Genomic DNA, 21,448 nt, shown 5'->3' with positions numbered 1-21,448 from the left:
GGTGATTAGGGGCCCTTAGATAGCACAGGATGAGGGCTGGACAGCAGAAAGACCAAGGCATGACGGGAGGCTTGGAACTTTGGGCCCCATTCCACCCTCACCGGGGAGAAGGGCTAAAAATAGACTTAATCACCAACGACCAAAGATTTAGTTGACCATGCCCACATAATGAGACCTTCAGCTCAAACTAGTAAATGATGGGATTCAAAGAGCTTCCAGGGTGTTGAACTCATTAAGGAGCTGGAAGGGCGGTGTGCAGGGAGACAGCATGGGAACTCCACTCTCCTCACCCAACAGAACCTCGCCCTATGCACCTCTTCCATGTGACCGTTCCTGAGTTGTATCCAGCTGACAGTAGAGCATCAAGTGTTTCCCAGCATCCCGTGTGCCATTCTAGCAAATTATCAAACCTGAGAAGGGAGTTGTGGGGAGCTTTGATTTGCAACCAAGACGGACAGGAGTGTGGGTAACATAGGGGTCGTGATTGGTGCCTGAAGTGGGGCAATCTTATGGACAGAGTTCTTTTCCTGGGGGAATCTGCCTTAACTCCAGGTAGACAGTGTCAGAATTGAGTTGAATCGTAGGACACCCAACGGCTGTTCACATAGAATTGGGGAACTGATTGGTGTGGGCAAACCCAGAATTGGGTATAAGAAGCATTGTGGGAATATAGGGAATTTTTTTAACTTAGAAATACAGGATCCTATAAGAAAAAAATAAAACCCAGTGCACCTCACCACCAAGAGACACCTGTGTTAACAATCTAACGCCAGTCTTTTTCATGCAACATTGTATTGCATGTGTTAACCCCTCAAGCACCATTTTCAGTTACCTCATCACATCACATTATGTGGATATAATGACATTCTCCAAAGTTCCAGTCTCCCTGACTGTCATCCTCCATATCAAGACACACTTGTCAGTTTCGGAGGTTTTATTAAGATACAGATTCTCAGTTGCAAAATGGAGATCCTAACCTTCCTTTTATGATATCGCTCCAATGGAATTCTGTGTAGTGGCATAACAAAAACTGATTTAGAAACCTATCTGCAAGCGGGAGACTTTTCTTACTTAAGTATGGAAGACTGTTTATCTATTTCAACCATGTGACCATTACTCAGAACATGTGTAAAAATTGCCTTGGAAGCTCAAAGTGACATCCTCAATGGAGGAACACCTTCTTACTCTTCAGGTAGATTTATTTAGTCGTCTGAATCAGCCAAATTCAGAACCAACACTGGTGAATGAAAACAGAGAAATTCTGTTTGGGGTCAAGTCATTTGAGTTAGGGGGTCCGTTTTCTTGTGTGGCTTATAAACTGGTTCAAACAGCAATTTTCAGTGAGAGGTTCCCAGGGCAGAGGCCAGAAAGTCCTTCTCTTGCTGTTTCCACAATGATCTAGTCATCCCTCAAAACTCCCTTCCTCTAGGAAGACTTTACTGACTCATTCAGTTGCTCCCTTCTCTGGGCCTGTGTGGCAAGTTCTTCTTATTCTGTGACTGTCTTATTAGGTTTTTTTATCTCAGAACTTCTAGCGTCCAACAGAATGCTCAGCCCAAGAAGGATACTTATGCTTTGTTGAAAGAAGGCACGAGACAAAGGTGTTTGGCTAGGTGATTATGGGTTCACATAAAACTAGAAACAGCAAATTAGAAATGGGTCATGGTCTTCTACAATTGAGTGTCTAAACAGCAGAAAAGTAAGCTGAAATAAAAAACAAACACCGAGCCGGGTTCGGTGGCTCAGCCTGCAATCCTGCGCCTTTGGGAGGCTGAGGTGAGTGGGTTGCCTGAGCCTGCGGGTTCGAGACCCACCTGGGCAGGCAAGACCTCATCTCTACAATAAAATCAAAAAATTAGCTGGGCGTGGTAGCGCGCACCTGTAATTCCGGCTACTCGGAAGGCTGAGGCAGAAGAATTGCCGGAGCCCAGCAGGTCGAGGCTGCGGTGGCTGGGAGCGGCCACTGCACTCCAGTCTGGGCGACAGAATGAGACTCCAACTCAAAAAAAAAAAACCAAACCAAACCAAACACCAAGTGAAGACAGTATTTATCTGGAAAGGAAAACCCAGACACTAAACACATGCAGAGATCTGAGACCATGTTTTGTAGTGTCAAGTAGTTCAACCAACATGATGGTCATCTGGAAGCCACAGTCCTCAGCAGAGGGTGGATCTGACCGTTGCTGGTGTCACAGATAAATGGTTATCCTCATGAAGCTGAAGATATAATTGAAACCCAACCTAGCTGTTTTCTTTCTAGGTCTTCTGCAGTTTGAGGAGTCAATAAAATGATTCTTCCTTCTTTCTTTTCCTTTTGTTGCTACCTTTAAAGACAGAGACAAAAAATTATGGAGCACTTCATCCTAAAACTAAACCTACAGGAAGGAGCCAGTTCCTTTGGTGAGCAAGCGACAAGCAGATTTTCTTCAAGATCAAATGAAGTATTTTATGCTGCAGGTCTTTGGGTTACCCTCCTACCAGAAGCTTCTGTTACAACAGAACCTGGCTTGTGCATTTAAAACCCTAAAACAGGAGGATTTACGTTTGCCGCACAGCTTGCTTCTACACTACTGAGCACATTTTCAAATGATTCAGGAGAAGTTCTTGAAAACGATTCTATATATGGTTGCAAACTATTGTGTGATTTTTGAATTTTTGTAAAAACATGATAAAGCCCTCATAAAATAGAAAGCTAATTCCAGTTCAAGAAAACAGTCCAGAACAGACACGGCCAACAGACCTATATTCAGCAACCTCATTCTGTCCAAGAAGGCCTGCTGCCGGGAACAGATTGACAAACCAGGTGGAGCGGGGTCTTGGGCTGGAACACTTCCAGAGACAGGCCATGAGTGGAGGTGACTCTCTGATGGCAGTGTGGACTCTCTGAAGACTGGATGCTGAGAAGACCATTTGAAAATGTTGGCACTTCAGACTTCAATGCTGAGGACCCATGAGATGATGAGATGATTTTCTCTAACTCAGTGAGCAACTATTCAAATATTTTTTTTTTTGAGTTGGAGTCTTACTCTGTCACCCAGGCTGGAGGGCAGTGGCACGATCCCGGCCACCGCAGCCTCGACCTGCTGAACTCCAGCGATCCTTCCGCCTCAGCCTTCCAAGTAGCTAGAACTACAGGCATGCGCCACCACGCCTGGCTGATTTTTGGTTTATTGTAGAGATGAGGTCTTGCCAAGTTGCCCAGGCGGGTCTCGAACCCACGGGCTCAGGCAATCCACTCACCTCGGCCTCCCAAAGCTCTGGGATTACAGGCTGAGTCACCGAGTCCGGCCTCAAATACTTTTAAAATGGAGATATAAACATCAAGTCACCAAGCTAACTTGGGCTCTTGGCTGTCTCCACTGATCATCTTTTGGAAAAGGGGCCTCTTTCCAGGTCTAAGAAGTTACTCTCAAGAAAGTGAATGATAACAAAATATGAGGAGACTCAAAAACCCCAGAATTCATTTGTTTAAAAAGTTGTGTATTTGCTCTTACTTGTTTAAACCTCAATCACCTCAAAGTACTCTCCGTTGGATGCGCTACACCCATCGAGATGCTTTTTCCACTGTTCAAAAGAGTTTTTGAACTCATCGATTTTGATGCCTTTTAGTGATTCTGCCATTTTTTTGTTTCACCTCATCCACATCAGCAAAACGTTTCCCTTTGAGGAATTTTTTCATACGGGGAAACAACAAAAAAAAGTTGCTTGGGGTGAGATAGGGTGAATGAGAAAGGTGGGACATGGAACTCATGCTGCTTTTGGTCCAACGCTGTTGAAAACTCAGTGTGATGTGGCCAGGGTGTTCATGTAAATCACTCATCAAGAAAAGGGCAAACACACGGAAGGAATCTCTAAAAAAATATTGCTGAAGCCGAACACAGCCTCTCACAATAACGCTAGAGAATACACTGATGCAGATGGGTTCCTAGAACACTTACCTAGTGGGGAAAGCCCGTTCTATAAGGGGCATGCCTTCCAAAAGATAATTTCAGTTTTGGGGGGCCTTCCTCATAAGTAGAAGTTTGTCTTTAAGATCTACAAATCTTTGGACTCCTGGGAATTTCACATCAAAATCTCATTGCTGGGAAGACCAAAACCAGATGTGTGACATTTATTTATTTGTTTGTTTAATTTTTATTTTTTGAGGTGGGGGCTGGCTCGGTTGTACAGGCTGGAAGACAGTGACACAAACACAGCTCACTGCACCCTCAACCTCCTGGGCTCAGGCAATCCTTCCACTGCTGCCTCCCAAGTAGTTGGGATTATAGGCATGCACCACCATGCCTGGCTAATGTTTTTTTCTTTCTTTCTTTCTTTTTTTTTCCTAGTGACAAAGTCTCACTATCTTGCCCAAGCTGATCTTGAACTCCCGAGCTCTCCTGCCTAAGGCCTCTCAAAGTGCTGGAATCCAGGCATGAGCCACTGTGCCCAGTTGACATTTATTTAATAAACTGCGTTTGTCTTGCTTATTCTGGAACGCCAGAGTTTTGGTGGGAGAGATCGACAGCAGCCCTTCTCAAAGAGAAGTCTCAGACTCCCGGGGGTCCCTGCGACCACTTTGGGAGGTCTAAAAGATCAAAATTATTTTTATTACAAGACTTGGATATTATATCCTCTTTGGCTAGGTTGATACGATATTAAACAGATGGTGGAAGAGCACTAGCGGGTGGAGTGGGTTGCGCCTTAGCACAAATCACGGTGTTGGCATCAAACTGCACAAGCCCTTATTATATTCATCTCCACCACATACTTGGAGGCGAAAACAAGTCAGTTTTAGTTAGGAGCACCTTTGACTAAAATAAAACTATGAATAAAGAATATTTGCTGCATGCCGAAATACTATGGTTGTCTCCAGGAGAACCGCTTGTGTGATTGGTTGAATGGTGAGTTAAACTAACTGGTTTTCTCAGGAAACTCCTTTACTTGAAAGGATGACCGACACACTGTGATTTTTCACCCTTGAGTATTTGGAAACATCTTCTCAAAAATTAATACCCTGAGTCCGATACCCCAAGGAAAACAACTGACAGTATTGGTTGCCAATGATAAAATTTAAGTTTTCAAGAAAAAATTAGAATTTTGGAAAACTTGTATTTGCCAACATCAGCTCACCAGCTTCCCAATACTTGAAGAATTTTCTGATGAGATGGGTAGTGATATTAACAAATGTGAAATTTCTATGTTTATGAAGAATGTGTCAACATTTGGAAGATCTGGATAAGTCAGTGACCTATGCTTAATGTTACAAAATTACAAATAGGTATAAGATTCTCTCACAGCCAACACAAGACAGACCAATAGATTTTCATGTAACAGAGAAGAAAACATTTACCTGTATAGTTTCAGATTCCACATTGCAACTGACCTTTAAGCAATCACTTTTTCAAGTTTTGGTATAGCGTTAAAGAATACCCACAGTTAGCTAAAAAGCTAAGTTAAAATACTTCTTCCTGCTCCACTCATATCTCAACAGAAATAACTTGGCATGACAGGTGAAAGACATAAGCAGATGTGAGAATCCGACTGTCTTCTATCAAGTCAGATATTAAAGACATTTTCAAAAATGTAAAAGAATGTCATTCTTCCTATTAAATTATTTTGTTTTAAAAATAGTATTTTTTATTAAAATATGCATAGTAATACGTAATGCATTTATTGCTGTTTTCAAGTAAGAGAATATAGTATTTGTGAATAATGATCCATTCTAATTTCTACCATGGTGAATATTAATAAGTATAACCCACACAAGCAAAAGTTCTTGAGGGCCTTCAATCATTTTTAAGAGCGCAAACAGGCCCTAGGACCATAGATTTGAGACTTCTGATCTGCAGCCATGGAGAATCTTCAATGAAATCAAACCCTTTACGATCCTTTGAAAACATGATGCATCGGTCCTAATATAAACTATGGAGCTTGAATAGGATGTGTCAGTGTTCGGTTCTTCACTTGTTACAGATGGACCCTCTGATGGAGGATGTTTGCAGTGTGGGAGGAGGGACCCATGGGGACAGAGTACATGGGAACTCTGTACCTTCATCTCAATTTTGCCATAAAACTGAAACTGCTCTAAAAATTTGTCTTTAAAAAAGTAATGCATCTTCTATCTCGCTATCAAAATCCTCTACAAAATTCTTGTCCGATTGGCTTGATGGAACAAGTTCATGACTAATAAGGCTGAATTTTCAAGGAGACCATAAGATAGGCAGTTTTACACTAAGAGAAAATTTTTTTCTTTTTTTTTTTTTTTGAGTTGGAGTCTCACTCTGTCACCCAGACTGGAGTGCAGTGGCCGCTCCCGGCCACTGCAGCCTCGACCTGCTGGGCTCTGGCGATCCTTCTGCATCGCCTTCCAAGCAGCTGGAACTACAGGTGCGCGCTACCACACCCGGTTAATTTGTTGATTTATTGTAGAGATGAGGTCTCGCCAAGTTGCCCAAGTGGGTCTCGAACCCACGGGCTCAGGCAATCCACTCACCTCAGCCTCCCATTCTTTGTTTTTTCTAAAGATGCGGAGTACAATTCAGGATCAGATATGTAAGTGATCATCGTACGGGTGAAGTTTGAGCCTACCTTTGGTCCCCACTCTGCCTGGTTTGGGATCAGGCTATGGATGTTTTGTGCCCTCCCTCCCTCCCCTGGCAGTGTCCTGCTACTGCCAAGCCCTTCCTTACAATATTAGGATAAATGTTCAGGGTCTGCTTATGAGCGAGAATATGTGGTACTCAGTTCTTTGTTTCCGTGATAGATCACTGAGTATGATAGACTCTAAGTCCATTCACAGTGCTGCAAAGTCCATATGTTTGTCCTTCTTTATGGCTGCGTAATATTCCATCCTCTACATGTACCACATTTTCTTATCCAGTCCGCTTTCAGAGGCAGCATAGCTGGTTCCACGTTTTTGCTATTGTGAATAGTGCTGCAATAAATATGCAAGCCCAGGTATCTTTTTTGTAGAATGATCTGAGTTCCTCCAGATATATTCCCAGAAGAGTCATATAGAATGTCGATTTTTAGATATTTTAGAGATTGCTACACTGTTTTCCACAGAGGTTGTACTAATTTACACTCCCACCAACAGTGTAGAAGCGTTCCCTTTCCCCTGAATCCTCTCCAGCAGCTGTTGTTTTCTGAGTTATTAATCATGGCCATTCCTACTGGAGTTAGGTGGTATTTCAGGGTTGTTTTAATTTGCATTTATTTGATGATTAGTGAGGCTGAGTATTTTTTCATGTATCTGTTGGCTGCTCATATGTCTTCTTTTTAGAAGTGTCTAGTCACATCTTTTGCTGACTTTTTAATAAGGCTGTTTGTTTTTTTCCTTTCGGCACTTTTGAATTCCTTGTAGATCCTGGATGTTAGGCCTTGGTCAGATATACAGTTGGCAAATATTTTTTCCATTCTGTGGGCTGTCTCCCCACTCTCTTGGTGGTTTCTTTTGCTTTGCAGAAGCTGTTCTGTTGATGGGGTCCTACTTGTCTATCTAATGGCATGAGTTTGGGGGGTTTTGATCAGGAATTGGTTGCCTATTCCAATTTCTGTATGGGTATCTCCTGCATTTTCTAAGAGTCTTATAGTTTGAAGTTTTACATTTAGTTATTTGATCAATTTAGAATTGATTTTCGCATGCGGTGATAAGTAGAAGTTCTGTTTCATTCTTCTGCATGTGGTCAGTCAGTTTTCTCAGCACCATTTACCGAATGGGTCCTCCTCTCCCCAGTAGGTGTTGGTGGAGGCTTTGTCGAAGATGAGTTGGTTGAGAAATTGAGGTTTTGCTTGCAGAATCTCTATCCTGTTCCATTGGTCTACATACCTGTTCTTGTACCAATGCCAAGCTGTTTTGATTATTGTCGCTTTATAATAAAGTTTAATGTCCAGAAGTGTGATTCCTCCAGCTTTGTTTCTTTTGCTGAGAATTGTTTTGGCTATTCGTGGTCTTTTATGTTTCCATATGAATTTCTGTGTTGTCATTTCCAGGTCTGAGAAGAATGATGTTGGTAATTTAATAGGTATTTCATTGAACCTGTAGATTGCCTTTGGTAGAATGGACATCTTAACAATATTAATTCTTTCAGTTCATGAGCATGGAATTTTTTTTTTATGTCTTTGTGTCTTTAATTTCTTTGAGTAGTGTTTTGTGGTTTTCATTGTAAAGGTCATTCACTTTACAATGAGGTATGTTCCATCTATGCCTAAGTGCTCAAGGGTTTTTATCAAGAAGGAATGCTTGATTTTATCAAAAACTTTTTCTTCATATAGTGATTTAATCATGTGGTTCTTGTTTTTACATGTGTTGGTATATTTAATTATGTTTATGGTCTTGCGGATATTGAACCAGCCCTGGATCCCAGGGATGAAGCCTACTTGGTCATGGTGAATAATTTTTGAGATGTGTTGTTGGATCCAATTTGCTAGCATCTTGTTGAGAATTGCATCCTTGTTCATCAGGGATATTGGCCTGTAGTTCTCTTTTTCTGTTGACTCTTTACTTGGTTTTGTTATCAAGACCATAAACATAATTAAATATGCCAACACATGTAAAAACAAGAACCACATGATTAAATCACTATATGAAGAAAAAGTTTTTGATAAAATCAAGCATTCCTTCTTGATAAAAACCCTTGAGCACTTAGGCATAGATGGAACATACCTCATTGTAAAGTGAATGACCTTTACAATGAAAACCACAAAACACTGCTTAAAGAAATTAAAGACACAAAGCCATAAAAAAAAAAATTCCATGCTCATGAATTGAAAGAATCAAAATTGTTAAGATGTCCATTCTACCAAAGGCAATCTACAGGTTCAATGAAATACCTATTAAATTACCAACATCGTTAGTTTTATAAAATGGTTTGGGGAGAGTTCCATATTTCTTGATTGCCTGGAATACTTGCAAAAGGATTGGTATCAGCCCCTCATTGTGTGTTTTGTAGAATTCTGCTAAAAAGCCATCTGGTCAGGATTTTTTTTGTAGATAGTTTTCTTATGATGGAGCCAGTTTTCTTGGTTGTTTTTCATCTATTTTTAGTGTCTTGATTTCTTCTTGTTTCAACCTTGGAAGATTTGGTGATGTCAGAAAGTTCTCCATTTCATTTAGGTTATCAAGTTTGTTGCCATTTAGGTGTGCATAGTAATCTCTGAGAATCCTTTGTATTTCTTCGGGGTCAGCTGCAACTTAATCTTTTGCATTTCTGATTGTGTTTATTTGGGTTTTTTCTCTCTTTTTCACGGTCAGTCTGGCTAGGGTCAATCTTGCTCATCCTTTCAAAGAACCAGCTTTTTGTTTCATTGATCTTTTTCTATGATATTTTTGTCTTCTATATCCCATATTTGGGCTTTCACTTTGATGATCTAGATTCTTCTGCTAAAGTTAGGTTTTTAGTGGTCTTGCCTATCCATCTCCCTTAGGTGATTTGTTAGACGGTTTATTTGTGATCTTTCTGTTTTCTTGATGTTTGTACATGGAGACATAAATTCCTCTCTTAGTACTGGTTTCATGGTATCCCAGGGTTTTTGGTAAGATGTGTCTTTGTTTTCATTTGTCTCCAATAATTTTTAAAATTTCTGTTTTGATTTCTTGTTGACCTGGGAGTTGTTCAGTATCATGCTGTTTAGTGTCCGTGTCTTTGTGTGATTTGGAGGAGTCTTGTTGGTGGTGATATTTATTTTTATTCCACTATGGTCAGAGACATTGCATGGCAGTTTTTTGATCTTATGAAATTTGTTTATGCTTGATTTATGGCTGAAGGTGTGGTTGATCTTGGAGCACATTCCATGTGGTGATGAGAAGAAAATATATCTCATGGTTATTGAGTGGAGTGTTCTGTAAGTATCTATTAAGTCCATTTGTTCAAGCATCAATTTGAGGTTCTGGATCTCCTGGTTGACTTTTTGCCTCGATGACTGGTTTATTAGTGGGATATTTAAATCCCCAGCTATAATAGAGTTAGAGTCAATGTCTTTTTTTAGTTTACTTAGTTGCTTTATAAAAGCAGGTGCTCCTGTGTTTTGTGTATATATGTTTAGGATGAATATTTCTTGCTGATGGCTCAAACATTTTTTTTTTTTTGAGTTGGAGTCTCACTCTGTTGTCCAGACTGGCCGCTCCCAGCCACCTCAGCCTCGACCTGCTGGGCTCCGGCGATCCTTCCACCTCAGCCTTCCAAGTAGCCGAAATTACAGGCATGCGCTACCACGCCCGGTTGATTTTTTTATTTTATTGTAGAGATGAGGTCTCACTGCCCAGGCAGGTCTTGAACTCGCGGGCTCAGGCAATCCACTCACCTCAGCCTGCCATCATGTAGTGTCCTTCTGTATTTTTAAAACTTTTTGATAACTTGAAGGTTGTTTTATCTGATATTAAGATTGTGACTCCTAGCTTTTATGTGTGTGTTCTGTTCACCTGAAAGTTTGTTTTCCATCCTCTAACTCTGAGTATGCGAGTGTCCTTTGTAGTGAGATGTGTTTCCTGGAGACATCATATTGTTGGGTTGTTTTTTTAATCTAGTTTGCCATTCTATGTCTTATCAGTGGTGCATTTAGTCTATTCATGCTCAGGCTGATTATTAAGATGTGAGAGTTTATCTCTGCCATGAATCTTTTATAAAGTTTTATTGTTGCTGTTTGTTTGTTGGTTGGTTGGTTTTCTTTTAATTTGGGGGTTGATATGTGTGTGTGGTTTCAATTTTGCAATCATGATGTATACTGTGCTGATTCTCTGTTTTCCTGCATTCTTGTGAAATGCACATTCTATTTTCTTTCTTCTGTGCTTAAAACCTTCTTAAGCATCTCTTGTAGAGTTGGCATGGAAGCAGCATAAACTCTTAAGGATTGGATGTTTGGGAAGGATTTTAATCCTCCATTACTGATGAAGTTTAGGTTAGCTGGGTAGGAAATTCTTGGTTGGAATTTTTTATCTTTAAGAAGTTTAAAGATTGGTCCCCAGTCTCCTTAGCCTATAGTGTTTCTGCAAATAAGTCTGCTCATATACTTTTTTTTTTTTTAGTTGGAGTCTCACTCTGTCACCCAGACTGGAGTGCAGTGGGCGCTCCCGGCCACCACAGCCTCGACCTGCTGGGCTCCGGTGATCCTTCTGCCTCAGCCTTCCAAGTAGCTGGAACTACAGGCACACGCTACCACATCTGGCTCATTTAGATTTATTGTAGAGATGAGGTCTCACCAAGTTGCCCAGGCAGGTCTTGAACCCCTGGGCTCAGGCAATCTACTCATCTCAGCCTCCTGAAGCGTAGGATTACAGGCTGAGCCACCAAGCCCGGCTTTTGCTCATATTCTAATTGGTCTTCTCCAGTAGATAGTCTGACTTTTCTCTATTGCTGCCTTTAGGATTTTTTCCTTTATATCTACCTTTTGAAAGCAAACTACTCTGTGTCTAGGGGTTGATCTTCTCATTAGATGCCTTGCAGGGGTTCTCTGAATCTCTTGCACTTAGATGATCACATCTCTGGTGGGATGAGGGAAGTTTCCTTGGGTTAGCTAATAAAATGTTTGCCCCAGCATGCTCTCTGTCTCCTTTTCTGCTTCATGAACACCCATCAGGAATAAACTCAGTCTTTTAATACAATCGCACACATCTCTTGAAGGTTTTGTTCCAGCATTTTAACTTTCCTTTCTGTGTTTTTAACAGATTGAGTTAGTTCCATATTTTGGTCCTCAAGTCTGAGATACTTTCTTCTACTTGGTTAATTCTGTTTTCCATGCTTGTCAGTTTATTATTTATTTCATTGACAGTACTCTTTATGGGTAACATCTCTGTAATTAATTCTTTCATATTTTTCTCTTGCCTTTCTTGGTTCTTATTCATCTTCTCCAACCATTCTTTGATCTTTGCATTTGTGATCTGAGATCAGTTGATCTGGGCACTCTTCACTGTTTGAATTCCAAGGTCTATATTCTCCACATTGTCCTTCTGTGTTCTTTTCACTGAGTTCTCTTCATTTGTAATGGATTTTTCTTTTTTCTTTTCTTTTTTTTTTTTGAGTTGGAGTCTCACTCTGTCACCCAGACTGGAGTGCAGTGGCCGCTCCTAGCCACCACAGCCTCGACCTGTTGGGCTCCGGTGATCCTTCTGCCTCAGCCTTCCAAGTAGCAGGAACTACAGGTGCACGCAACCATGCCCAGCTAATTTTTTATTTATTGTAGAGATGAGGTCTCACCAAGTTGCCCAGGCAGGTCTTGAACCCACGGGCTCAGGCAATCCACTCACCTCGACCTCCCAAATTGCGGGATTACAGGCTGAGCCACCGAGCCCAGCTTGTGATGGATTTTTCTTTTCTCTTTACTTCCATTGCTCTGTAAGAGAGGGAATAGTTTTTGCTTCTGTTTACTCAACCTCTTATTCTTTCTTAGGCAAAATTTCCAGATTTGTTCAATTTTGAAGCCAGGCTGAGGGTGGGGAACTGTGCTGTCCTTTTGCAAGTTTGAGATTTGGATAAGGTGTAATGGGGGAGGTGCTAAGATTCAAAAGCTGCCCACGGATCACAATGTTCATTGACTGGGGTGTAGGGTCCTCTGAGATCCACTTCCCTCCACTTCACAATATGTCCATGCAATGAGAATGTGTGTATATTCACTGGGTATAAAATAGCATAAGGGAGAAGAAAAGAACTGAAAAAGAGAATGAAGAAAAAAAGACAATGAAGAGAAAGAAGTAAAGAAGGAAAAACAAACCAACAAACAGACTGACAAACAAGCCAGTAAAATAGAGAAAAAGAAAAATATAGTAAAGCTGACAATATGAGTACACTTTCACACTCATATATACCCTTATGAAAAAAAAGAAGAAAGAGAAAAAATAAAACAAAACAAAATGCTCACACCCAGGAAAAGAGAGAGAGAGAGAGAGAGAGAGAGAGAGAGAGAGAGAGAGGAGGGGAAATTTTAAAAAAATTTTAAAAGTAATAATAATTAGCCGGGCTCAGTGTCTCAGCCTGTAATCCCGTGCTTTGGGAGGCTGAGGTGAGTGGATTACCTGAGCCCACGGGTTCGAGACCCACCTGGGCAACTTGGTGAGACCTCATCTCTACAATAAATCAAAAAAAAAAAAAATTAGCCGGGCATGGTAGTGCGTGCCTGTAGTTCCAGCTACTTGGAAAGCTGAAACGGAAGGATCGCCGAAGCCCAGCAGGTCGAGGCTGTGGTGGCCAGGAGCCGCCACTGCACTCCAGTCTGGGTGACAGTGAGACTCCAACTCAAAAAAAAAAGTAATAATAATTTTTAAAAACTTTTGCAATCTTTGAGTGCCCTCTTGTGGCAGTTTCTGAAACTTTGGACTCCTTCTTGGCATGACCCAAGTACGCCTGCTCTTGGCTCCCAGCAGAAAGGGGGTCTCCTACCTCTAGATCTGTCCCCCTGCTCACCATACTGCCAGGGGGAAGCTACAAACTGCCCCAACAGATCCACTTGGGTTCAGCCCTCTCTGCGTGCACTGATCGAGTCACTTCCCACATGAGCCACACACCTTGCAAATCACTGGGGGTAGGGAACTGAATTAGTTTAAAACTCACCCCTACCCATTTGCTGTGAGCACCGGTAGTCCTGCTACTGATTCAATATGGGGGATGGGGTGACTGGGTCTCCCAGTCGTTCCTGTCTCTCTGGGGATACTGCACCCAGGATATCCTCTCTGGGTTGACAGTAGTCAACCTTAGAGAGATGCTTAATTCACCCTTCAGTCTCAGGGTGTAGCTCTGCTGTTCTCATGGGCTGGCTGGAGCCTGTCTCCACCTGGGTTCCAAGACAAAGGTGGTGACGGCATCTCTGCATTTTCTCCTTTGCCAGGACTCAGTCGGTAATTCCTCCTCTGCATTTCCTCCCCTGTTCCCACTGCCAGTGTCCAGTCTGGTGCCGGTGGCTGTGATGGCAGGCAGTGCCACGCTGGCTGTTTTTCGCCGCTTTCTTCCAGATCGTGCCCCAGAGATGCTGCCTGTCTCTGGGCAGTGGATTGCACTGGGATCCAAGTAGCAGTGCAGGGGGCAGCTGCCTCAGCAGGAAAGCTCAGGCCACTTGTTCCCATGTCCCCGTTCAGTCAGACACTCACACACCCTCTTGCCCACACACTTGCATGCATATTGATCCCTACTCACACTCACTTATAAGGAGACTCGTGCACTCTGACCAACTATCTTGGGATCCTCCCAAGAAAAAGTGAGGAGGCGATTTGTCCCTTGCCCGGAGTCAATGAACTTGGATCAGAGTATAGCTAAGAAACTTTTCCAAATAAACTACATTTGCCGCCAGGCATGGCACAGTGAGCTGGATGCTCGGCATAAAACCTTTGAACACCCAGTTTCTGGAGTTGTTGCAAAGATACACTACAGGATCTTTGTTACTTATACGTCAGTGTATTCGTCTACTGGGACTACCAGAACAAAATACCATGGACCGAGGGGCTTAAACAGATATTTATTTTTCACAGTTCTAGAAGTTAGAAATCCAAGATCAAGATGTTGCCAGAGCTAGTTTCTCCTCAGACTTTCTCCTGGCCTCACAGAGGGCCATTTTCTTGTTATGTCCTCACATGGCCTTTTCTTTTTGAAGACACATTCCTGGTGTCTCAGACTCTTCTTATGAAGACACCAGGCTGGGTGTGGCGGCTCACGCCTCTAATCCTAACACTTTGGGATGCGGAGGTGAGAGGATTGCCTGAGCCCGCGCATTTGAGACCAGCCTGGGCCACATGGTGAGACTTCGACTCTACAATAAATCAAAAATTAGCTGGGTGTGGTGGCACACACCTGTAGTTCCAGCCACTTGGAAAGCTGAGGTGGAGGGATCGCCTGAGTCCAGCAGGTCGAGGCTGTGGTGGTCGTGAGCAGCGTGCCACTGCACTCCAGCCTGGGCAATGGAGTGAGACTCTGACTCAAAAAAATAGATAAATAAAATAAAGACACCTGTTCTATTGGATTACAGTCACACCCTTATTACTTCATTTAACCTTAATTACTTCCTTAAAGGTCCGATCTCCAAATATAGTCACATTGAGTGTTAGGCAATAAATTGGATGGGAATTGGGGGAGAGAAAATTCAGTTCATAGTAATAAGTGAAAAATGAAGGAAAACCAAAATTAAAAATGAAGCGAAAACCAAAATTTCTTGCTAAAGAATTCTTCATTTTTCATATCCTACTGAATATACCAGACTGTTACAATATTCATTCACTGGACTTTGTTAGGCAAAAGCTGAAGAGAATGTTTCTACAACACTCTACAGCAAAGTAAGATTCCCATACTACAAACTCATTATATGACTTGTGGAATAAAAGCATATACAAAATTAAGAGTTATACAGGAATAGTCCCTAGAAGACACATATTCCATGTGGCCTGTAGGCAGTACCTGGAGCTTTGACATGTACACATTTGCAGTTTATATAGATTTTTCTTTGAAAAATAAGCTCTATGAAACCAAAAAGAAAAAAAAAACAACTTTGAGGTCTCAAATCTTCTTCTACCCTTTATTTTATTTTTCAGATTAGGAGACAGATCACCAGTGGGTTGTAGTAGATCATCTTTGTGGTCTGCTTCAGTCCTGGCTCAGTGTCACAGAGTCTGAGGTGGAGCCAAGTCCACCTCTTCCTCCAGGAAGTCATCCCAATTAATTCAGCATTCCCTTAGATGTTCCGCAGTTCCCAGTAGTTCGGCTTCAGACATCCCCTGGTCATGTGGATTCAACGTTTGTCTGTCCAGACGCACCTTAGGCTACACGTCTGCCATATATGTCACTGGGATCCCAGTTCCTGCTTCTGTGTTTTAAATGCAGCAAGTGCTCCATAAACGTGTTCACTGAGTAGACACTCAAATCCTTCTCAACACACATAAGCATGTCTTCTCTCCACTGTACCTGCTGCTGTCAGTTGTGATTGGTGTCATCAGGAAGAGTTAGTCTCTCTTACAACCAAGAGCCACTTAGGAAGACAGCGTGTACCATCTGGTGCAAACAGCAAATTTTTAATCAAAAGGTGAATGTTTACCCATTTATACACTGCAAGAATCCTACACACCCAGCTTCCCAAAATGACCAGGTCCAGTGAAGGCTGACGGAGGCCAAGGTCATTTTTATGTCCATTTCATACACATATAGTGCCACTGCCAGGTTATCGGCCCAGCCATGTGCCTCTCTGGAGATGCTGGTCAGTGGATCTGCCTTGCAATCTCTGCTCCACCTCTCTATTGTCCTGGGAGGGTGGACACACTAATTAACCAATCTAAGCCTTAGTAGGTCATTTTTATAATAAGGTTAATTAGAAAGTAACACATACTTTTACTGTGAGGATTCAATGGGATCTCACACGTACAGCATTTAGGACAGACACGTCCTGAAGCCTGATACCTGGGAGACAGGGCCTCACTCTATTCTGGAAGACCCCGATATACCCCACCATATCCCTGCAATGAATGAGAAAAGGAAAAGCACTCCTTCCCAAGGGAACAGTGACTTATATGAACTGAATATTTTGTCAAAGTGATGTACTCAGATAACCAGATGAACAGGTCATGCTACTAAAGGTCAAGGTTAAAAACAAAAATTCTGGCCTTCACTTGGCAGGAGAGGAACGAGAAGTGCCCTTTTTTTAGGGTTGTAAAATACATTTCTACCTCAATTATCCTTGTTTTCTAAACATTTAAACATTTTGAAAATGAAACTTTCACAGTCTAAAGTCTGCCATGAAGACGAGTTCTTTTCTTTTAAAGTAAAACATCGGCTGAAATCCTGAGTGATGCTGTGATTATTTTTCAGAGTATCTGGACAGCAGGAGGACAGAGAGCAGGAAGCGCGTTAAAAAAGATCACAGATTAAGCAGCTCCAACTCTAGGGCAAATAGTGTCTGCAGCATTCTCAGTGCCACACTGCATGGGGCATTGAAACTTTCGCAGACCTCCCACGAATCTCAGTCCCTTCTCCAGCGCAGCTGTAATAAACCTATGCCCTGGTCATCAGGAGGTCTCTCGGTCCCCAGCTTTCTGAAGAACCACAAAATCCTCCTTGGAGTGTGTGGAAGGACCATGCGGGGAAGACCTTGGGCTACACCCATGGTCGCCTGAGGATCTAATTGAAACACACTGTTTAGTTTATTTAGACACTCAGCATGGTAATGTGACTGTCACTGGTGATTGCTTTTGCGTTTCATGACACTGTGGTCTTCATAGTTGCGGTACCCCTGAAAAGAATTTTTCCAAAAAGTTTGGGGAAAATGCATTGGAAAGATCACCAGTCAATGTGGTACTGAAAGTGGCACTATGTGTGTATTAAAGGGATGTAAAATGTCTACAGTGCATATCCAAGTACTAGACCTTGACTTTCATCAGCTGCCCTGGACCTGTGTCATTTTAAGTAGCTGAGTGTGCAGGGTTCTTGCAGTATATAAATGGGTAAACATTCACCTTTTGATTAAAAATTAACTATTTGCACCAGATACTACTCACCTTTGCCTGAGCAAGCTGCCTCTTTTCATTGTGAATACACAAAATCCACAGTGAGACCCAAAAACGGGTGAGTTGAGGCCTTACCCGCTCCAGGACACACCAGGAATGTCACACTTACTATCTAGAACAGAGCTGTGGGAGGAGGGGCCATCCTTCCTTTCACCCCAGTCACATTACCATGCTGAGTGTCTACATCAGGGGTCCTCAGACTTTTAAAACAGGGGGCCAGCTCACTGTCCCTCAGACCGTTGGAGGGGCGGACTATAGTTTAAAAAAAAAAAAACTATGAACAAATTCCTCTGCACACTGCACATATCTTATTTTGAAGTGAAAAAGCAAAACGGGAACAAATACAATATTTAAAATGAAGAACAAGTAAAGTTAAATCAACAAACTTACCAGTATTTCAATGGGAACTATGGGCCTGCTGTTGGCTAATGAGATGGTCAATGTCTGGCTCCATATTTGTCACTGCTAGTCGTAACAAGTGATGCAAATGTGCATCAGTTAGTCTAGACTGAGAGGAGGAGTCGAGAGACAGAGAGAAGGAAGGGAGTCGGAGAGTGCAATGCACATTCCACACATGTGTACTGCGGGCCAGACGAGCCGGCTGCTAGGCAGCACAGGCAGCGGCGGCAAAAACACCCAGTGGGCCGGATAAATGTCCTCGGCGGGCCGCATGTGGCCCGCGGGCCGTAGTTTGAGGACCCCTGGTTTAAATAAACTAAACAGTGTGTTTCAATTAATTCTCAGGCGACCATGGGTGTAACCCAAGGTAGGCCAGCAGGTCTTCCCCACATGGTCCTTCCACACACTCAGAGGAGGATTTTGTGGTTCTTCAGAAAGCTGGGGGCATCCTTCACCTCCTGCAACATTTGTGCATTTACTATCCACCTCATGCACATAAATGTTGGTAGAACTGCACCAAGCATAGGTTAAAGGGGCCCAGAGACCTGTTTTTTTGGTTCTCCTCGGTCACTTGTTGGCTTTGGCCAGTCTACTGACCCCTCTGGGCTTCAGTTTCGTGTTCATTGCTTGTTTGTTTGTTTATAGTCGAGAAGAATGAATGCAGCCTGCAGTAGTTGGTCTCACCTTTACAGTTTCTAATGTGTTCTAGGGAATCAGGTGAAAAAGGAAGGTGGCCCCAGGTTGTCAAAGGCACTAAGCACCTTGTTATGATTCACTCACAACAGCCCCGTGAGTTAACCCTGCTCTTGTTATCTCATTTCACAGATGATTAAAATAAAGCCCATTACAACAAACGCAAGAGAATGTACATTTATTAGGTAGTTTTAGAACAGCAAATTACTATTCAGTAACATTTTTTTTCCTTGACCAAAAAAAGGCTCATTGGGCTATGAACAATTCCTAACAGACCCATCTCATGTAGGCTGGGGCAAGGAGGCCTGTGTGGTACCCTTCATTGCCGCATGTGCTTGTGAATAGTACGCCAGTCTTCTCCTTGCTTTACAGGGATTCTATAGACTACGAACATGTAGTTTCGTTGTCTTCTGCCTTAAAACATGTTAAATGGGGGGCATTCCCTTCATCTCCCAAATTGTGAAACATAGTTCCATGCACCTGATTTCTGTTTCAAGTGGTTCCTTAAAGGTCATCTGATATAAGAACTAATACCATTTGTTCCCTAAGAAAACCAGGCTCTGCTCAAGTGCTGAGATGCATAAACTCAGTTCTCTTTCTATTATATGATTCCATTTGCACTCACACATTCCATGAATGCCTATCTGCAACCGTTTGGGTGGTTTTGTTACCTGTATCAATTTGCTCTTTATTACATGTTCATATTATCAAAATCTGATAACAAATTCAAACTTTCAAAACATGTAAATTCTTCCAGATTCAAATAATTTAAAATTTTTTCACTGTTGGTGATCAGATTTTTAAAAGTATGTTCTAAGTTTCATAAGTTAATTTATTACAGCAACTTTGAATTAACAGGACTTTAGGGCAAGAAGTGACAGAGAACTAACCTTTCAAAGAATGAGCACAATTTTGTGACTAAGTGTTTGTTTCAAATAAAATATAGCAATTACTTTTTGAATGTTTGCCTTGATTTCCCAGCAGTAAGTTCCGTGGGGGCAAATACCCTGGTTAGTACTGTTAGCTACATTCCAGGTATCCAATGCACAATACAACTGGAAAAATATTATTTCTAAGACGGAGTGTTAATAATAAGTAAGCAGGTCATTAATCCCTAATAGCCTCATAAACGATTTATTCTTCTGTCCAAAGAGCTGCTGCTCTGCAAATTACACCCAGGGAATTCTGCTCCTTTCGGTTATAGTTCCATAGACATGTGATCAAAGATGATCATTTCAGAATCCTATCAATGTTCAACCTGGCTAACTTGTGAAAGAGTCAAGTTCAAAACATTCTCAAAGTGGTTTTTTGGGAAAATATCCGCTGGCAAAGTAGGTTGAATCTGTTCTGGTATCCTTTTAAATTTTCCTGGTTACTCACTGGCTTCTTCTGAAACTGGGAACCAATTTCATCCAGTCTGTTCTCAAAGGTCTACCCAAGCCCTGTGTTCCATGTTTGCCCAGCTCTAACTTGGGGAATGAATGCCTGCAAGCCATGGTGTTCTAACCCATTTTTTTCCTCTACCTCTGGTGGGAAGGAGTCTGCTGATGGATGATACACTTACATCTGACCAACTACACCCATGTCCATACCACAGTAACTCAGCAGAGGGCTGGTTGACAGGGTGGTGGCCAGAACTTGCTGCAATGTTTCATCTCCATTCTGACTAAATTCACTACAATCTTGTTAAACCAAAAACACATTTAGCCTTTTTAGCATACAGACCACAGGGCTTTCATTTTTATCTTTCTCTGATCTTTGCACTTCTAATCTCTCCCCTCCTCAAACCCCATTCTCAAACTTCAATGTGTGTGAGGAACACTTTTGAGTACATGTATTCATGGATGGGTTTGAGTTATATCAGCAATTGAGAGTCCAAAGAACCGAGTCATGGACTCTGAAGTCTGTCCTTTGCCCCTAGCACCTGGTCCTGGAAATATGAGTTCTGAATCCCTCTGTACCTAGAAGTCTCCATTCAAAGAGTCGAATAAAAATACCTGGTCCCTCCTGAGGGGAAGGAGGTCAGAGATGCTAAAGTGCTTTGAGCTACTCAAAGGAAAGGTGCATAATACAAACCTTTATTATTTCAAATAGTCAGACCGGGTCAGAAGAATGCTTTCGCTTACGAGCATTCACTGCTTTGAACACGACATAGACTGGTGATCTTTGCAATTCATTTGTCTCCAACCTTGTGGGAAAAACTCTTTTCAAGGGTTCAGTGTCTATGAGGAACACAGTGTCATGAAGCACAAAAGCTATCACCAGTGACAGTCACTTCACCATGCTGATTGTCCAAATAAACTCACCAGTTTCCGCTCAGGCAGTAGAACAGACAGCATGTCAAAATCACACGAGAGAGAATTCAGAATAAAATTCCATCCCTCGGAGCATATTCCATTGGCTTTCTCTGCTCCTGCTTCCGCTGGTATCTGGCCTTCTGGTAGAAAATGATGATGACAATGGTGACTATATTTAGAAAAATGACAAGCAGTATCAGCCAAAATGAGTATCCGTAACTGTGGGCCGTTCCTTTGCTAGTGACCGTTGGATAAAGTGTCTGGGACAACTCTTCGGAGAGATGATTGGACTGGGTGTTCCCCACAAACAGTATCATGGCCACAAAAATGAAGGATGCTGAAAAGAAAATTAAAAAGAGAAGTGGCGCGGCGATACAATTTTCAATGTCACTTATTTTCTTTATGGAATATGCACTCTATGGGCAGTTATTGGATCTCCACACTGGAGTTTGTACTCTTGTAACCACTGGAGAGAGTGTAAAAGAAATGTATCCCACGCCTTTGGGAGGCTGAGGTGAGGGGATTGCCTGAGCTGCGGGTTCGAGACCCACCTGGGCAGCAAGACCTCATCTCTACAATAAATCAAAAAATCAGCCGGGCGTGGTAGCAC

The 21,448-nt window shown here is 42.2% G+C and overlaps 1 protein-coding gene across 1 annotated transcript in view; it reads right to left on the bottom strand.

Annotated features, from left to right (window-relative positions):
- Positions 1–20,839: 20,839 nt before the first annotated feature.
- The window catches only part of CLRN3 (clarin 3), a 13,817-nt gene continuing 13,208 nt past the window's right edge, over positions 20,840–21,448 (bottom strand). The window contains exon 3 of the mRNA XM_008053509.1: positions 20,840–21,175. Coding sequence (XP_008051700.1) covers positions 20,904–21,175 — 272 coding nt within the window. The 3' untranslated portion in view covers positions 20,840–20,903. The remainder of the gene's footprint in view (positions 21,176–21,448) is intronic.

Source organism: Carlito syrichta, unplaced genomic scaffold, assembly GCF_000164805.1.
Source record: "Carlito syrichta isolate Samal-C Ts95f unplaced genomic scaffold, Tarsius_syrichta-2.0.1 Scaffold288212, whole genome shotgun sequence".
In the NCBI taxonomy this organism is placed as follows: Eukaryota; Metazoa; Chordata; class Mammalia; order Primates; family Tarsiidae; genus Carlito; species Carlito syrichta.
Note: the sequence above shows the minus strand (reverse complement) of the source record. Positions and strands in the feature narration are given on the sequence as shown.